This window comes from Quercus lobata, chromosome 11, assembly GCF_001633185.2.
Source record: "Quercus lobata isolate SW786 chromosome 11, ValleyOak3.0 Primary Assembly, whole genome shotgun sequence".
NCBI classification, from domain to species: domain Eukaryota; kingdom Viridiplantae; phylum Streptophyta; class Magnoliopsida; order Fagales; family Fagaceae; genus Quercus; species Quercus lobata.
Genome location: NC_044914.1, coordinates 5485891 through 5505688, shown reverse-complemented (window position 1 = coordinate 5505688; position 19798 = coordinate 5485891). Strand labels below are relative to the sequence as shown.

At 38.8% G+C, this 19798-nt stretch overlaps 1 protein-coding gene across 1 annotated transcript in view; it reads right to left on the bottom strand.

Moving 5' to 3' along the window:
- LOC115966317 (protein NRT1/ PTR FAMILY 5.4-like) overlaps nt 1–19798 on the bottom strand; it is a 38832-nt gene that overhangs the window by 11002 nt on the left and 8032 nt on the right. The window contains exon 4 of the mRNA XM_031085569.1: nt 2932–3494. Coding sequence (XP_030941429.1) covers nt 2932–3494 — 563 coding nt within the window. The remainder of the gene's footprint in view (nt 1–2931; nt 3495–19798) is intronic.

The window sequence follows — 19798 nt, the reverse complement described above, 5'->3', positions numbered from 1 at the left end:
TAATTTTTTCTCTCTCTATTTTCTGGTCCCTTTCTTATAGAGGGTCTCTCACGTTATATAGCTCCTTTTGGGTCATCTTGATCCTACACTTGTTAATAATTTGAGTTCCTACTTGAGTATCTGTCTCATCAGACACCCTTTTTAGCCTTCTGTGAGTTGTAATACCTAAGGCAGCACTGTTCAGAGGTCTTCTCTACATAAATGTGACCAAAAAAGGAACTTCAATACATTTAATGTGGTGGTAGTAGCTTTTCCTTAGATATTTTCGAGTTTTCTTCTTTCCCATATGTTCATGAGGCACATTCCTATCGCTGGAGCCTTTTGGAAGGTCACTCTAATTACTAGAGTACACACTTGGGCTACATTCGTCGTATCCGAGGAGAGATTCTTCCTCGGATCATCTTCCATTCATTCCCTACTTATGGGACTTTAACTAGGAATCCTTAACAACTATTTGCTCCTCCTCGGACTTGTCAATGTCCCGGATAAAGCCCAAAACCTAATATATGATCTTGGGCCTTTACCCCTACAATGACCGTAAACAAGTCAAACCAAGCCAAGTTTTAAAAGTTCAAACTTGTTCAATTTTTTTTTTTTCCCGAATACAAGCCAAGCTCAAACTGTTAGGAACCTATAAGTAGAGAACTCATCCTTGAAAACTAGCTTGTAAGAAAAGGGTGCTCAAGAATTTATAAACACATTTAAACTTACACTTGTATAATCCATATGGGATACTAGGTTTATAGCACAAACTCATCACCAAATAAGATTTTATGTTCAAGCTTGGCTTATTTTCTTGTTAAGCAAGTTCATGCTTGTTCACAAGCTACTTGATTAACTTATTCATTTCCTATATATTGTGAAACAATTAGTAAAATGTTTTACCTCTTTACAATTCTATGATTTTTTACTATGAATAGACTATTTATATCATCAATAGACTACAAATAATAATTTAATATCATATGAACCCGAAAGTTTGAAAATGTGTGAAAACACAAGAGCTGTTTAGACCCCCCCCCCCCAATTAAAGATTACAGTTCAGTTGATTATACTCTTACTTAAACTAAGTGCGGAATAGAGTAAATGCGAGCGAATAAACAATAAAACTACTCTAAGCCATATTCATCAAAACACAGTAGTAAAATGAAAGCTAAAAGAGTAGGGAAGAAACATGCAAACACAAGATAACACGCTGATGTGTTAACGAAGAGGAAATCGAAGTACTCGACGAAAAACCTCTCCGCTGCCCTTATGCGGTAAATCGATCCACTAGACAATTAGTTAGGATACACGAATAGCAAGAGACCCTTCAAGCTTAATCTACCTAATGCACCTGAGCCCTCCAAGCTTTTACTCCAACAAAGCTTCTCGAAACTGTGTCTTGTCTAACTCTCCGGATCCCACAATATGCCCAATTGCATCCGTCAAAACTTGCCTTCTTCTAATGCTTCCTAGTAGCACCAAAACCTCACTTGACACTCAAAATGGGTGTGGTAAGTGTTTGGGCTATCATTCTCTCAAGGATATGGATATGAAGAGGTAGGAGTTGAGAAAAACCACAATAGATTGTGTAGAGAATTGTGGATATAACAATCTCTCACTCTCAAGGGTTATGGCTAGGGTTTCTCCCTAAAAGGCACTCCTCAACTTCTGTGGATAATATGAGTATATATAGTGTGGTTAGGGACAGAGTGTATTAGATATAACAAATTGGCAAAACAAAATGTTTCACGGATATCTCGCGGGAAGGCCTTACCCGCGAGACACTCATGAAACCTAGCTGTCACCATCTGTCATGACTCTTCGCATTCCAGTCATGTGTTGAGCACATGCTTCACTTCGTGGGAAGGCTTCTCGCAAGCTACCCACGAAAACTTCTTTGCTCTTTACTTTGCCTTGAGTCTTCACACTCTCTCTCACACACAATTCTTACAAAAAAATCTCACATAAAATACAAGGTACATAAGATTGAACATAATTACAATCAAATTTGGTACGGAATTAAAGCTGACACAAAATAGTTGTAAATCGCAACTTTACAAAACCTACTGACAAACTTATACCATCCAATTTCAAGTTTATATAAATATATTTTTAAACAAATATATATATATATATATATATTATATTATATTATATATAATTAAATTGAGTCCTCATATTTACGAGCTTGTTCATAAACACATTATTATATTTAAACTTTACTCGTTTAGTAATCGAGCCTAAACTTCAGGCTTGTAGTTGGCTTATTTTCTAAACAAACGAACATAAACAAGTTCTTTCCCAAGCCAAGGTCGAGTTATTTATAAACAGCTTGGTTCATTTGTAGCTTTACAATGAAATAAAGATAAAGAGAGAGAGAGAGGGATCTTCTACTAGTGATGATGGTGGAATTTATGGGTCTTGGCTTTTTCTAGAATGAGCGAGGTGGGTAAGAACCGTGAGAGTGAGGGTCATCTCAAATGTGGCTCGTGGCAACTGTCCTTGATTACGACCAGGGAGACTTGATTGACCGTTTGAGGCTCGACAATGGATGAGCTTGAAAGAACAAAAAGGGTTAGAAGGAGAGAGTTGGGTTTGAGAAAAAGAGAGAGTGGGCTTACGATTCAGAGAGAAAATTTGATAAGGAATGAGATATGCTCGTTGCGGTGAGTGTGGTTATGCTGTTAGCAGTGGAAGAGAGGTGGTGGAGAGAGAGAGAGAGAGAGAGAGGAGCTGTTCAGCTTTTTAATTTTAATTTTATTTGTTTGAAGAATAGAGAATTGGGTGTGAACCAATGTATTGCTAAATTATAAAATATCTGATGTGTGCATGATATTATTGTGGCCGTAAACCTACAGTTTTACACCAAAGTCCTGTTTTAATTTAAGCTCATATTAAATTACTTTTTTCAAAAGAGGGTGAGTGTGTGAGTGTGAGATACTTTACCTGAGAAATAAAACTTTTGGCGACAAATGTATTTGACCATGGTTCTCCTCAAACTGACTTGGTGTATAGTTTTTCCGATAAAACCCTTTTTCTGAACGAGGGTAATTGCAATGCCGATTGTGTATAGCTAACTTGACAACTCTAGGAATAATTCGAAGTGGGCTCCCGTTTGGTTTGAGGATATTGTAACCGGGGAGACCGTAAAAGGAGAGACCGTAAGCGGAGATACCATAGCCAAACAAGAATAGCAAAAGATTTGCTCCCATCACCAGGGCAGAAACTTTGAAGGCTTTTTCCCATGAAGCATTTGGAAGGCAAAAGAGAGCAATGGTGGCTCCAGTAAACCTAGCAATCCGCCACCAAACATTTGTACGACCCTCTATTTGTTCCGGCTCTTCTTCATTTGGATTTTCTTTCTTGCTCAACTGATCAGCTAGAAAGGCCTTTAGAGGTGGTTCTCGACTAGACATGCCCACTGCTAGCATCACCGCTGCAACATAGAACGTTACAATTTCTCCAATTGGACCAAGGAACTTGGTTGACCACCATAAGAGCACCAATCCCTGCAACAAAAAAGGCAACATGACGAAGAGTACTGTCTTATAAAGCTTACACACCCTCAAAAACAACTAAAATATTGCAAATTACGGTTTTAGTTGCTCTGTAAACTATGTAAAATAGTTTGTGCATAACAAATTTAACCCAACTGTTAAGTGTTAAATATAATCACCAATATTGTAAAAGATGGCTTTACTCTCACCAGGTGGGTCTAGCCCACAGGTGGACAGGGCAATAAGCAGAGTGACACAAAAGGATTCAGTTTAGTACTGTTGACGTGAAAAAAAAAAAAAAAAAAGAAGAAGAAAAAGACCTTTTTATCTTGACCCATTTGGTTATAAAATAGGAGATAATCTGATTATACATAAATTAGTCAATAACTAGTGTAATATATACACACAGAAAAGTAAGTATGATTTAGTGACATTGCGATGAAAAACCCAAATTTTGATCCTCCCTCCCACCTTATTGTGAGTAAAAAATATATATACCTTTTATATTAATAATTAGTGCACGACCTATGAAAAATTAATGCTTAGAAATGACTTTTACAAATAATTAAGCTAATGAAAATACTATTACAAATATAAAAGAATATTACAAAGGACAAAGTTTAGCTATAAAATTGGTTGTAGTCTAAGGTTATAACCTTACTCAATAAAATAAATATTATTACCATGGTTGTCAAAATCGCGATCTAAATCGTAGGATCGCACGATTTTACGATCCCATCTCACCAAAACAATTAGAATCGCACTAGGATCGTAAAAATGGTAGGATCGTACGTAGGATCGTGTAAGATCGTATAGGATCGTAGGATCGTATGGGATTCTACCGATTCTACCGATCCTATCAGAAACATAATTTTTTGTTTTTTTTTTTTTTGGATGAATTTTTTGTTTTGATGAAGCTTTAAGGATTTTTATTTTTTTATGTTGTGATGGTATGACTTTTTATTTTTTATTTTATAAAATTATGTCAACCTAAGTAAATATTTTCTAGTTTCTAGTTCACTTGTAATCAAAATGAAAGAATGTTTCATCATTTCTAAATGAAGAATTTGACTTGACTTTACTGCATTTTAAGCTATAATATTGTTAAATTTGTTTGATCAATATACTAATTTGTGTTCTAATATTACTATTTTTTTTTATATAATTTTATGAGTTATGCTTATATTTGTATATTGATTGATTGATTTTTTTGAGTATACTCTTTAATTGTTGCTGAATGATATAACTTGAATAGTTGAGTGTGAAATTGTATCTTGATATCTTTTACAACTCTAGTATACAAATATATAATGTCTACATAGATGATGAAATGGATGATGATGATTAGAAATTTAGGACGGTAGTTATAAGAACCTTAGAATGGGAATAATTAAATGTTCACTTCACCTTAATATTCATCTTACTTTTGGATTTCATATTGTAGTTAGCTAGTTTCCATTTGCTAACTTATTTTGGATTTCAAATTTGGAACCTAGAACTTAAAAATATTTTCCTTATGTTTTGATAAATATTTTGGTATTTGGTTGCTAATTAAATATTTATTGAACTTTTTAGATACATTAAGTCAAAACTTAAATATATTTGTTTCGTTAATATAAATTTAGCAATATATGACATGCAAATTACATCATATGATACAAATCTAAGTTTTTTTTATGGATGAATTTATAAGTTACGTGATTGCTCAACATACAAAGTTATAATCAATATGTTTTTTTCTTTAAATCTGAAAATATGTAGGATCTTACGATTCACGATCTGATCCTACGATCTACGATCCCACCTACCTTCAACAATTCTACATAGGATCCCAATTTTGACAACCTTGATTATTACATATTTTGAAAATCTAACCGTTGAATTGCATGTTATTTATACTCTTAATATACATGTCAAATTTTATATTAATCGGATATTATTAACTATATGATTTATAAGTTTATATTTTTTGCACAATTTTATACTACAAAAACTTGCAATTTAAATAACTTATTGATAACATAACTATTGATCTTTAGTGTTTGTTTTTAGACCCCTTAAAATATAACCCGATTAACCTAGTTATTTAGCCAAGTGATTAATTTAGGTAAATTATGCAGATCTAGGTTAACACATACAAATCATATCATTGACAAGTGCGAAAAATAAAGAACACAATGATATGATAACCCAAGAAAACCAAACTGGTAAAATACCTGGGAATGATTTAACCTAACTATCCTCAAGGCAAAACGAATCTAATATGAAAGAATTGAAGTTTACACAATAGTGACTTAGACCACTAACATCCTATTGCTACCTCGAGTAGGAAACTTACTATCACGACCACGTGACAGCTCCGAGTCCACGAACTACTTCTTTATTGGATTTCCAGCAAGTACAAGCACACCCGCTTATGTATCTTTAAACTCTTGAATGCAGCAACTAAATCGATCACCAAGTTCTTGACATAATCTTGAAACTTGGAAACCCTAAGTGTAGGGGTAAGGGCCCAAGATCATATATTGGGCTCATTGGGCCAAGGTTCCATACGTTTTGGGCTTGAGCTGCAAATTGTGACCCTACAATTGGCGCCGTCTATGGGGAAGAACTTGTGCCTCAGTGAGTGCAACGGTTAAATATGGTGGGATCAGGTCCACACCAAGCAGGTCCACACCAAACGGAGCCTGCAGGTTCTCAACGGTAAGACAACTTTCTTAACCTTGAACGGGAAAGACATCGGGACAAATATCAAAAGGGTAGTGTGCGTACTACCCATACAAGCAGAAGCCATTCTAGGGTGGGAAGTCACATGTCCAAAAGGCAAGATGGTAATAAAGCATTGCAGCAAGAGATTGATGACTTAAAAAAGAAACTACGTCGTGCGCAACGGAAGCGGCCACCTTCCAATTCAAATACGTCCTCTAATGATGAAAGGGACAACAATTATAGGCAAAGGTCAAGAACTCCAACAAGTGAAACCTTTTCTTATGAGGAAGAGCACCACCATAAACGCAGACACAAAAGTCTGTCTCATAAAGGCCTAGTAAATGACGCTATGAACAAGGCCTTGGATCGAATCTCTAAGTCACCCTTCACACCCAAGATAGAAAGGGCTAAGCTCCCTCGACGATTCTATCAACCTAATTTCACCATGTACAATGTTCGAACGAACCCCGTAGAGCATGTAAACTAGTTTAATCAGAAGATGGCCGTCCATTCCAAAGACGAGGCTTTGATATGCAAAGTATTTCAGTCTAGCTTGGGATCAATGGCGATGAGATGGTTTGATGGACTAAGGCCAAATTTCGTAGGTTCCTTTAAACAGCTAACCCTGGCCTTTGGCTCTCGCTTTATCACTAGTAGCAGGGTTCCTCAACCCTTGAATTCTCTACTGTCTTTGTCCATGCGAGAAGGGGAGACTCTAAAAGCATACTCGAACAAATACTGGGAGATGTACAATAAGATAGAGAATAACTTTGATGACGTCGCCATCAACACTTTCAAGAGCGGCCTCCCAACTGAGCATGGTTTAAGAAAATCCCCAATAGGAAAGCCTGTCACCAGCCTGCGCCAACTTATGGACTGGATCGACAAGTATAAAAGGATTAAAGAAGACCAGCAGTGCTAAGGAGATAATGTACCCTGACCTGTACAAGGGGCTGAATTTAAAACCCGAGGACCTAACAGCGTACGATTCCCTTCTGGTAAGCTTCGAGGGAAAGACCGTTATTCTAAGAGGCCAAATTAAACTGCCTATACAAACCGGTTCGGACGTGGTGGAGGTGGATTTCATTGTTGTTGACGCTTATTCACCCTACACAGCTATTGTGGCTAGACCTTGGCTTCATGCCTTAGGAGTCATCTCTTCTACTCTACACCAGAAGGTGAAGTATCCGTCAAAGGGCCAGGTTAAAAAGATTGTGGGGAATTAGTCTGTGGCCAGACAATGCATAGTGGTTGTCATCTCACACCGACCCAATGCTAAGTCCTCTGCCTCTGCTGAAAGGGGCTTATAGCAATCAACAACCCCGGCATTACCCGGTAATGGATCAACTGAGGAAGCAAAATGCAAGGACCTAGAAAAGTTTGCTGTTGGCAATGATCCGAAAAGGTTCTTTCAAGTCGGCTTGGAACTACCTCCCCAAGAGAGAGAAGAGCTAATTGGGTTTCTCAGAGAAAACGTGGACGTATTTGCATGGGATGCCTACGAGGCCCCAAGGGTTGATCCGAGCTTCATCTGCCACTATCTAAATGTTAACCCATCTGTTACTCCCAAGAAGCAATCACATCGGCGCCCGTTGAAGGAGCATGCTAACATCGTTAGGGACGAGGTGATGAATCTTAAAAGAGCAGGGGTCATCAAGGAAGTTTTTTACCCTGAGTGGTTAGCCAATACTGTAGTGGTAAAGAAAAAGAGCGGAAAGTGGCAAGTCTGTGTAGACTTCATGGATCTGAATAAAGCCTACCCAAAAGATTCATTCCCTATGCCTCGAATAGATTAGTTGATAGATGCAACCGCAGGCCACCCTCGCATGAGCTTCTTAGATGCCTTTCAAGGATATCATCAGATACCACTGGCCGTAGACGACCAAGAAAATATAGCTTTTGTCACTCCCATCGAAAATTATCATTACAAGGTGATGCCTTATGGTTTGAAAAACGCAGGGTCCACCTACCAGAGAATGATGACCAAAACGTTTAAGCCGTACCTAGGTAAGAGCATTGAATTCTATATAGATTACATGGTGGTAAAGAGCAAGGTGGTGTCCAAGCATGTGAGAGACCTCGGAGACATCTTTGAAATTATAAGGAGACACAAGCTTCGTCTCAACGTTTCCAAATGTTCATTTGGGGTAGGATCAGGAAAATTCTTGGGCTATATATGGTGACCCACAGGGGAATCGAGGTCAATCCCAATCAAATCAGGATTGTCAATAACCTACAACTGCCTCGGAATCCCAAGGAGGTCCAAAGGCTTATCGGAATGATTGCTGCCTTAAACCATTTTATTTCTCGATCGGCAGATAGGTGCAAACCCTTCTTCCTCTTAATGAATAAATGAAAAGAATTTGAGTGGATCGAGGAATGTGCTTTGGCCTTCCAACAACTTAAAGAATATCTATCCCAGCCACCAATCATGTCCAATCCCGAGGCCGATGAAGTCTTATTTGCTTACATCGCTGTGGCCCCTCATGCAGTAAGCCTAGTGCTAATACGAGTGGACAACGGCGTACAACGATCAGTTTATTACGTGAGCAAATCGTTGCATGAAGCCAAAATCCGTTATTTGCCACTAGAAAAGGCCATCTTAGCCATGGTTCAAGCTAAATGAAAGCTTCCCCATTACTTCCAAGCACACACAATTATTGTTTTAACCTAGTTTCCGCTTAGGTCCATACTTCGAAGTGCTAATTATACAAGGAGAATTGCTAAGTAGGGCACAATTCTAGGGGCTTTCGACATCAAATACATGCCTCGTACCTCCATTAAGGGCCAAGTCCTCGCAAATTTGGTGGTTGAATTCGCTAAACCCTTGTTAGAAGAAGAAGTAGAGACACAAGACATGGATAAAAAATCAGTTGGCGCAATCTCTCTACAGGGACCTACATGCTAGAAAGTATATGTTAATGATGTAGCGAACCAAAGGGGCTCCAGAGTAGGGCTAGTTCTGATTTCCCCTGAAAGGATTACCATCGAAAAATAACTAAGACTGGGGCACGATTATATAGGGAGAATTGCTAAGTGGGGCATGATTCTAGGGACTTTCGACATCAAATACATGCCTCTTACCTCCATTAAAGGCCAAGTCCTCACAAATTTAGTGGCTGAATTCGCTGATCCCTCGTTAAAAGAAGAAGTAGAGACGCGAGACATGGATGAAAAATCAGTTGACGCAATCTCTCTACAAGGACCTACATGCTGGAAAGTATATGTTGATGGTGTAGCGAATCAAAGGGGCTCCAAAGTGGGACTAGTTTTAATTTCCCCTGAAAGGATTATCATCGAAAAATCACAAAGACTGGGGCACGATTATATAGGGAGAATTGCTAAGTGGGGCATGAATAATGAGACTGAATATGAGGCCCTACTGGAGGGGATGTCCATGGTTCAAAAACTGGGCGAAAAAGCAATAAACATGTTCTCGAACTCAAGATTGGTCATTGGCTAGGTGAATGGGGAATTAGAAGTAAAAGACGAAAAAATGCAAGGATACCTAAGCCAAGTTAAGCACCTACAGTCACGTTTCGATTCTTTTAGCTTACTGCATATCCCTAGAAGTGGAAACACACATGCCGACTCCTTGGCCACGCTTGCCACCTCCTCGGCTCAAAGTTTACCCCGGGTCATTCTTGTAAAAGATTTATACAAACCCTCAGTGATGAAGAGAGAAGTGATCCATGTCCACCAAGTTAGAATGGGACCTCGCTAAATGGACCCTCTAGTACTGTTTCTAAAGGATGACATCTTGCCTGAGGAGAAGACCGAGGTTGACAAGATACGGAGAAAAGCTTCTCGATTCTGGCTATCCGAGGACTAGAAGTTGTATAAACATTCCTTTTTTGGACCATACTTATTCTGCATACACCCTGAGGCCTCAAAACTAATCCTGGAGGAGTTACAAGAAGGGATTTGTGGAAGCCACATAGGAGTCAAGTCCTTATCTCATAGGGCCATCACCCAAGGCTACTAGTGGCCAAACATGCAGAAAGAAGCACATGAATACGTGAAGAAGTGTGACCAATGTTAAAGATTTGCAACAAACATACATCAACTAGGAGGGATCCTTAACCCACTATCCAACCCCTGTCCATTTGCTTAATGGGGCTTGGATATCGTCAAGCCTTTTCCCAAGGCAGCAGGGAACAAAAGATATCTGCTCGTCGGCACTGACTACTTTACTAAATAAGTTGAGGCTAAACCTTTATCGAACATCAAAGAAGTGGACGCCAAAAATTTCATCTGGAAAAACATTATTACCTGGTTTGGGGTCCCTCACTCCCTCATCTCGGACAATGGTCTTCAGTTCCATAGTAAGGCCTTCAGGAGGTACTGTTGCAAATTGGGAATTACGAATATATATTCTACACCCCCAAGGGAATGGGCAAGCCGAGATTGTTAACAAGGTCATAGTGAACGAACTTAAGAAGAGGTTAGATGACGCGAAGGGAAGATAGGTGGAAGAATTGCCACATGTCCTGTGGACGTATCGAACCACACCTTGCAAATCAATAAGGAAGACCCCCTTTTCGATGACTTACGGGGCTGAGTCTGTTATTCCTCTAAAAACAGGCTTTCCATCGCTAAAGACCAGCTCATTCGATCTGAGCAGAAACAATGAGCTGCTAAAGAAAAGCTTAGACCTTATTGAAGAAAAAAGAAAAAAAGGCAATGGTCCAATAGGCATACTACCAACACAAACTCAAGCAAAGTTATGATGACAAAGCAAAACTAAGGCCACTAGTACCTGGTGACTTAGTGTTGAGAAAGTTCTGGACACTGCAAAAAACCTAGCGTGGGGAAAGCTAAAACCCAATTGGGAAAGACCATATCGCATCACCTCAGTAGCTGGTATAGGGGCATATTTTCTAGAAGATTTAGATGAGCATGCAATACCACACTCTTGGAATGTAAACAACCTAAAAATGTACTATTATTAATGAAAATTTCCTTTATCAATAAGCTCTTTTGTCGTATAAAGACATCGTGCTTCTTGTCTCTTAATCTATTCAAGTGTTAAACAGAACTTAAACCCTACATGGCTCCTCAAACCACAAGCTTGGCTCTTCGGACCACAGGCTTAGGAGAAATTAACTACTTTTGACACTCAAGAACACCATTATAAATGTTAAACAGAAATTAAGTCACAAGATTTCTTGAAATGCCAACAATGAATTACTGTTGGAAATAGAGCAACAACAGCTCAAGCTTGTTTGCAATAACAATAAAAAAGGAAGCAATGAAAGTAAAACCCAAGGAATAGAAGAAAAAATTCAATCATTAATTTAAAAGAAATTATATTACAAGTAGTGGTAGAAGCCATAGGAATGAAAAGTAAAAGAGAGCTACAAAAGAAAATCTTATATCTAGAATTCTAGGCCTTGTCTTTGAGGGGATCTTTCTTGGGATCAGCAACCTCGAAATGAGTACCATTGGCTTTGGACTTAAACTCTACGTCCTTAGCCTGTGAGACTACATCCCTGATTGTGAAGAAGTCCTCGAAGGGCTTATCCTTCACTGGTGGCTGGGTTTCCTTATCCACTCCTACCCCTCAGGAACATCGATATCAGGAAGGGGGGCCTGGGCATAAAGGAGCTTCTTAGAGGGAGGGTCCGACTTAGGAATCTTTCGAATATCCTCTGGGAAGAAGATATTATCGGCCCTCCTCAACTCGGAGTCTGCGGGGACTCCTGCCCGATCCATCACCACTCCCCAGGACTCGGTGCAGTAATCCCTGCAAACTATAGCCACCTCCTCCGTCAGTCTTTTCTCCGTGTCTAGCACCCCACGCTCATAGGATGCCTTCACCGCAGCTTCAGCTGCTTCCCTCGCCACCCGAGCTGCCTCCTTGGCTTTCTGTAGCTGAGCCTTGAGATCTAACACATATTACTTTTCGGTGGCCAGATTTATCTCTGTTACGTGCAACTTCTTGCGCATATCCTCGGCCTGCCTTTCCATGGTCTTCAGGCCCGCCTCAGCACTATTGCGAGCTTGGATAGCCTCTTTAACCTTCTCGAACAAGCTCTCCTTTTCCTGCCTAAAGGCTCCAACAGCTTTCTCAGCCTCAAGGCGAGATTGGACCTCAGCACTCACCTCATCGCGAGCATTCCTAATCCACTCCTCAACCACATAAATTTGCTGGGTAACCTGCATAAAGGTAGCAAAAGGGTTATTAAAATACATGCAATATGTGAATAAACGTGGAGTCTAAAATTTATACGAAGAAGGATGTTGTTTGGCTTACCATCGCAAGGTCCCTCTTCAACGACATGAAGAGGCCCGACTACCTGGTATTCTTGAGCCCATTTTATATCTCGAGGGAGGAGAAGGGGCTGCTGTAAGGCCTCAGCGAGGTATGTAGCCTGTCCCCTCTAAGACTTCCAAATCATGGCGTCCCAAGAAATGGGAGCACCATCCATCTCGAGTTGAGGGGACCAAGTATGCTGCCCCCGCCGTACTACAACCTCATCCCGGCTATCCACGAACTTGGCCCTCTTATCCTTAGGCTTTCTGGCCTTCTTCTGTTGTTTGACCCCCTTTTGAGGACTGACCTCGCCCTCCTCCAAATCCTCAATTGTCCTTTTCCTCCTCAGATTCAAATTGGCCTGTAATTTGAGGTCAGTGGAAGGCGAGGGAGGAGGAGGGAGGCTGGGAGGAACTTGTACCTTGGGGACATCTTTGGAAGTTTGTCCCTTGTTCTTATTGGCCATCAGGCCCTTTAAGCCGATCATTTGCTTCAGATCCATGTCTTCTTCTTCGACTTCGAAACTAGTATCAATCCGGGCAACTATTAACCTCAGAGAATGTGCCGCAGAGAATCGGTCAAGATCAGCGTCAGAGTCCGAATGCTCTACTGGCCTTGTCAGCACTTCACCTTCCTTGTTAAAGCGAAATTGATCAATCTCAGCTTCGAGGGATGAGTGAGTAGAATCTATCTCCTCTCTTGGAACGGCTACCCCTTGAAAAACACATTAGATGGGCGGCTAAACCAGCGGAAGGTCTCTCCGAGCTAAAAATCCTGGCTTGGAGACGTCAATCTGAGCCAATCTAGAACTTCCGGCCCTTATTGCCTAACCTACATCCTAGAAGATACGAGACAGTGGCTCGTAGTCCAAAATCAGATGAGCGACAGGCAACTATCCGTCTTCACTCACGAAAATCTCCGACCTTAGAAGGTAATTCAGAGCTTGAACGTTGGTTAAACTAATCTTCGAAGCGATGTGATCTTTATCTACAAAACATCCGAAAGGGAAATTGTGGATAATCCGAGAAAACAAATAACTAAGAGTAAGTAAAAGGAAAGCTCAGAAGACTAAAGTCCCGGCCGAGGGACCTGATCTTAGAGTACTTCACCTAGTGTTCCTGCCCTAACTGGGCAGTGAAGACCGTTATGTCATTCTCTAGAAACGACCAAATAATCATCCTTCAAGCCTTTGTTGGACTTAGGAAGGCAATATATCAATCTCACCTCGTCAGACCGAGATTTGAAATAATATCCCCCAAAAAGGGAGTGGCACTCGTACAAATGAGCAACGTCATGCCATGTGAGATTGAGGTTCATCTGGTCGTTTAGAGCATCTACGCACCTTAAAACTCAGAACATATTGGCGGCGCACTAATGGGGGGCCAATCTGTGGTTAAGCAAATAGTCCCTAGTTATCCTACCCATAGGATGCGTCATTCCTCCCTCTATGAAAGCAATCATGAGAATGACGACGTGACTCGTCTCTTTGTCAGTGAGTATTCGGTCCAGAGGACAATATTCTAAACCCACTTCTTATGGGATATGTTATTTGGCTCTAAAACCCTCCATACCGACCGACGAATCTACTAGGTGCTTGAACCTACCCATCTAAGTGACTAGAAATGACGCAGAGAAAGGCTTCTGAAAAGAAAAAGGCCGAGGAAGAAAACCGAGAAGAAAAAGAAGAATATAAAGAAATGGATGACTTACGGGAACATGTATGCTAAATTTCTGAAACTTTTAGAAAGATTCGCGAAGACTTCTTACAAAAAATAGCTATGGAGACTCAGGAATTTAGAGTGTTTTGTGAGACGAGACGCTAGAATTCTCTGGAGCACTTGAAGGTTTTTGAAGAAAAGAGGAAAATGGTTCCCCTCAAGGCTTTATACAGAGGGAAAAGGTAAGTGGGAATACTCCCACTCAAAATTCTAGAAAAAATGTCAACCGTTAGATTAGCGCCTCATCGTTAGATGCGGGGGACATAAAGTCACCTGGAGTAATTAATAACGCCTCGTGGGCTACAATGCATAAGTGACAATTATGAGGCACGTAAACCGCATTCCCACACGTGTGAATCAAAGAATTAGTGGGTCTTATCCCTTAAAAATCAAGGCCCCACTTTTTCTCCTCGGATAAGAGGGAAAAATCGGAATTTTAAGGGGCTATTGTAGGGGTAAGGGCCCAAGATCATATATTGGGTTCATTGGGCTAAGTCTCCATATGTTTTGGGCTTAGGTTGCAAATTGTGACTCTACACTAAGTATGTGTGAAGGCAACCACATCTTGATCTCACAAAAGATTCAAACACACACATAGCATAAGGAGCAACCTAAAACGTGACTAGGGTTTTCTTTTTTATACTTAAGACAAAAACATAAAACCTTACACGTTAAACGGGCTTGGGCTGAGTTGGAAAATTCTGCAAAAAAACAATTTGCATGAGCTTCAATCGATCGAGTCTAATTTTTGATCAATCGAGCTAGGCAGATTTACACAGTAAATCCTGCAGAATACTCAATTCCAACTTTACATATAAACACACTTTGAGCAAGTCTAAAACAAAGACTAAAACGTTTTGATCATGGTTTGCCAACATTACAAATTGAAGTTTTCTAATGCATTTAAACCTAAAGTCTTAGAACCCAACATTTAGTTTTCTAAAAATTTTGCAAACATTGAGGATATAAGAAGAAGATGTTATCCAATGGTGGATTTATCAAAATTCACCTCCAATCTCCAATAAAAAGATATTGAATAAAACTACAGTTTTAGGCTACAACCAATTTTATAACTACATTTTAACCTATTACAAATAATTAAGCAAATGATTAAAAGTTTTACTTAGGTGGAAGGTTACATGAGTATTCTATTTCTTTATCAAAAGGGCAGCATATGGAAACACCTAAGTTATTGTAGTTTGGAATAAAGCCTATGGAAGAAAATTATTAGTTTTTAAGAGTCAAACCGAATTATTAGTTGGGATAATGTATACTTGATACCTTTTGTTTTGACGATTTATCAATCAATATGTTACTTTACATATTTGGCATTTACATGTTGGTAGGTCATTTGTGACGCAGAACTTTTTTCTACTATATATATATATAAATATATATATATATTTCTTAAATACTAAGCGAATAAAATTATTTATTATTGAATATAAATAATTTTTTTTTCTTTGCCTAGTTTGAAGTTAAACGAATCAACTCATTAAACATTTAGTTAATTTATTCTCTGCCCCACTAAAAAATACCTCCCCACCTTTTCTATTAAATATTTTCTTTTTGGTTTCTATTTTTTTTATTAAATATTTTTTAGGCTAAAATACAAATTTTAGCTTCTAAGTTTAGTTAAAATTTATTTAAGTCCCCTAATTTTACTTTCATTCAAATAATAAAAATAATTTTTACAATTTTATTAACATTAAATTTAACAGAATTAAAAGAAAGATCTGAATTGAATAAATTGAAACTTAAATGACTAAATTGAATGAAAGTAAAGTTAAAAACCTGAAATGAACTTTAGTCAAACTTAAAGGACATAATTTACATTTTTGCATAGTTTTTTTATAGGTCAAACTTAATTTTATTATTTTTTCTTAATATTTAAAAGTTAGAAAATAAAAAAAAGACTAAAAAAAAGGAAATAATAATAATAAAGAAGAAAATAAATTTCATAATCGAAAAAAACAAATACAAAAAGAAAATGTATTGCATTTGAAAGGATTTCGAGCTCCAAATATTTATATGATAACTTATTATTGCTCATAATGTATAAGTAATAAAATTTAATATAATATTATTTTTAAGTTGAATTCTTAAATTTTAAATGCAAAAATGGTTACAATATAATTTTAAAACGTTATAATTTAATAAATTTATAATTAAAAAAAAAAAAAAAAAAAAAACCTTTGACATAAATTGTACTTGTGGACCTGTGGTTCATTTAATCACTAAAAAGTCATTACATGCGAATTATAATTAGAATTTTGATATTGAAAAAATTACAACACAACTCATTTTCTTTTCATTTAAGTATTATATATGATATGTGTGCGTGCATATATAATATGTGTTTCTACATGCATCCACAACAATATAAAGATGTATATGTTAGTTATAAATTTAGCTCCCGAAATCAAATCCCAATTCTATATTTTTGTGTGCGCGCGCTTGAGTGTGTGTATATATAAATATATATATGTAAGGTTGAATTTATTCAACCATCTAATTGGCTTTATTCCGTGCCAAATTTGCTTGTAATTCAGCATTTAGTAACCCCGTATTTAGGTGGGTTTGATGTAAGGGTAGTGAGTGAGATAGAGTGAAGATTGCTCAAGAGTGTGCAAGAAAACAGAGACTCACGGCTGGGCCTCGCGGGTGACTCGCGGCTTCAAACCGTCAGACGCAGCACACGTGCCAAGCATGCTGGAAGGTGAACAGTCATGCAAGCTGGAGCACTACAGGACAAAACAGGATAACTGGCCATACGGTTATCTCGCAACTGGATCTTGCGACTTAGTCAAGCCGCGAGGTCAAGCCGCGAGCCACCCCTGTTTTGTAAAACCTGACGTTTCACATTCCTCTCCCACTCCAGTATAAATACCCCTTTTACCCACGATTGTGAGAGAGCTTCCAGAGAGAATTTTGAGAGAGAAACCCTAAAGAAAAACAAGATTGATTCACCCACAATCTATACATTAGAGTCTCTTCAAATTCCTCAACTCTCTTCCTCTCCATTGTCAAATCCTTGAGAGGCATTATACCAAACCTGATTCTCACCATTATCATTACTGTGAGAGAGCTGTTTGGATTTCTGGGAAGCAGTTAGGAAGGAACCAATCTTCATTGGTTGATGCTACAGTCTAGTAGCGGAATCCGGGAAGCTAGAAAAGAAAAAGGTTCGGCGCAACCTCGTTGGAGCAAGAAGCTTGGAGGGCTTAGGTGCACTGGGTAGATTAGGCTTGGAGGGTCTATTGCTGTCCATGTATCCCAACTGTATTTTCTAGTGGATTGTTTACCGCTTGGAGGGCGGCGGAGAGGTTTTACGCCGAGGGCTTCAGTTTCCTCTTCGATAACACATCGCGTGTTGTCTTTGTGTTTGCATCTTCCTTCCTCTCTATCTTTGCCTTTTTATTATCTGCTGTGGATTGTGTTTTGTTTCGGCTTAGATAGTTTTTACCAATTTCATATTATAGCATATGTTAAGTTTCCGCACACTAGTTGTTTGACATATTGCTTGAATTGGGTAAGTTGTAATTTGGGGGTCTAAACGTTCAAAGGTGTTTATACACGTTTTTGAACTTTCAATTGGTATCAGAGCGGGTACACTGCTATTGGTTTCATTACCATTGTGTGATCCTTGACTCCCTTTTGAGATGGATCGGTCTCAATCTCTAAATGCACTTCCATATTTTGATGGTAGTAATTATGCTTTTTGGAAGGTTCGCATGAGAGCTTTTCTGTGTTCTATTGATGAATCTGTTTGGGATGTTGTTAAGATTGGTTGGACCAGACCTGAGGCAGCCAAATCCACTTGGGATAAGGCAGCACTTGCTGCATCTAATGCTAATAGTAAAGCACTCAATGCTATTTTCTGTGGTGTGTCTCCAGATGAATTTCACAGGATTTCTCATATTACCGTTGCCAAAGAAGCCTGGGAGATTTTGGAAACCACCTATGAAGGCACGAAGAAAGTGAAAGACACCAAGTTGCAAATGCTAACCACTCAGTTTGAGGAGCTCAAAATGAGTGAGGATGAGTCTTTTGACTCTTTCTATGGGAAGCTAAATGAGGTGGTTGTCAGTAAGTTCAACTTGGGGGAGAAAACGGAGGATTCAAAAATTGTAAGGAAGATCCTTTGATCATTGCCGGAAAGTTTTCGTGCTAAAGTGACAGCGATTGAAGAGAGCAAAGACCTTGATGACATCAAAGTACAGGAGCTGGTTGGTTCTCTGCAGACTTATGAGATGTCGCTGCCCAATCAACGGAAGAATAAATCTCTTGCTCTTAAGACCATTAATGAGAAGGTGGAAGATCAAGACTCATCGGGAGAAGATGTAGTTGACAAAGATGTTGCATACCTTGTCAAAAATTTCAGAAAGTTCTTGAAATTCAAAAATAATGGCAAATTTGATGATAAAAGAAAATTCCAAAGTTCTGGAAGGGAGAAAAAGGAATTCAAAAAGAAAGATGGAAAAGAATCCCAACCTACACAAGGTGTAACTTGCTTCGAATGTAACGGGCATGGACACTTCAAGAAGGAATGTCCGAATTATTTGAAATCGAAAGGCAAAATGTATGCCACGACATAGAGTGAATGAGGTGGTTGTCAGTAAGTTCAACTTGGGGGAGAAAATGGAGGATTCAAAAATTGTAAGGAAGATCCTTCGATCATTTCCGGAAAGTTTTCGTGCTAAAGTGACAGCGATTGAAGAGAGCAAGGACCTTGATGACATCAAAGTACAGGAGCTGGTTGGTTCTCTGCAGACTTATGAGATGTCGCTGCCCAATCAACGGAAGAATAAATCTCTTGCTCTTAAGACCATTAATGAGAAAGTGGAAGATCAAGACTCATCGGGAGAAGATGTAGTTGACAAAGATGTTGCATACCTTGTCAAAAATTTCAGAAAGTTCTTGAAATTCAAAAATAATGGCAAATTTGATGATAAAAGAAAATTCCAAAGTTCTGGAAGGGAGAAAAGGGAATTCAAAAAGAAAGATGGAAAAGAATCCCAACCTACACAAGGTGTAACTTGCTTCGAATGTAACGGGCATGGACACTTTAAGAAGGAATGTCCGAATTATTTGAAATCGAAAGGCAAAGTGTATGCCACGACATTGAGTGACTCGGATTCATCTGACTCAGAATCAGAAGAAAGCTGTGATGGAGAGGGGAATTATTCGGCTTTTATGACTATTGCTCATGTTGAGTCTTCAGATGAGTTGAATCTGCTTGTACGAGACCTTGGAGAACATAGTGATGATGAATCACTAGGAATTGTTGAAGAATCAGATGCTGAAGAGGATGAAAGCACAGCAAATCTTCAAAAGAATTATAACTCACTCTTGGAGAAGTTGGGTGAGTACACAAGGGTGGCCAAGGCTGCTGTGAGAAAAATGAAGAAGGCAGAGGAGGACTACAAAAGTCTCCTAATCCGATATAGGGAGGCCAAATGTGAGATAGAAACATTGAATGGTGAGTTGTCCGAAACTTACACAAAAGTGAGATTTCTTGAGAATGAGGTTGTGCAAGCAAATGCTAAAATAGAGAGGGTCACCACCAAGAAACTAGATGATGTTATCTCATCTCAAAAGAACTTTTCAGACAAATCCGGATTGGGATATAC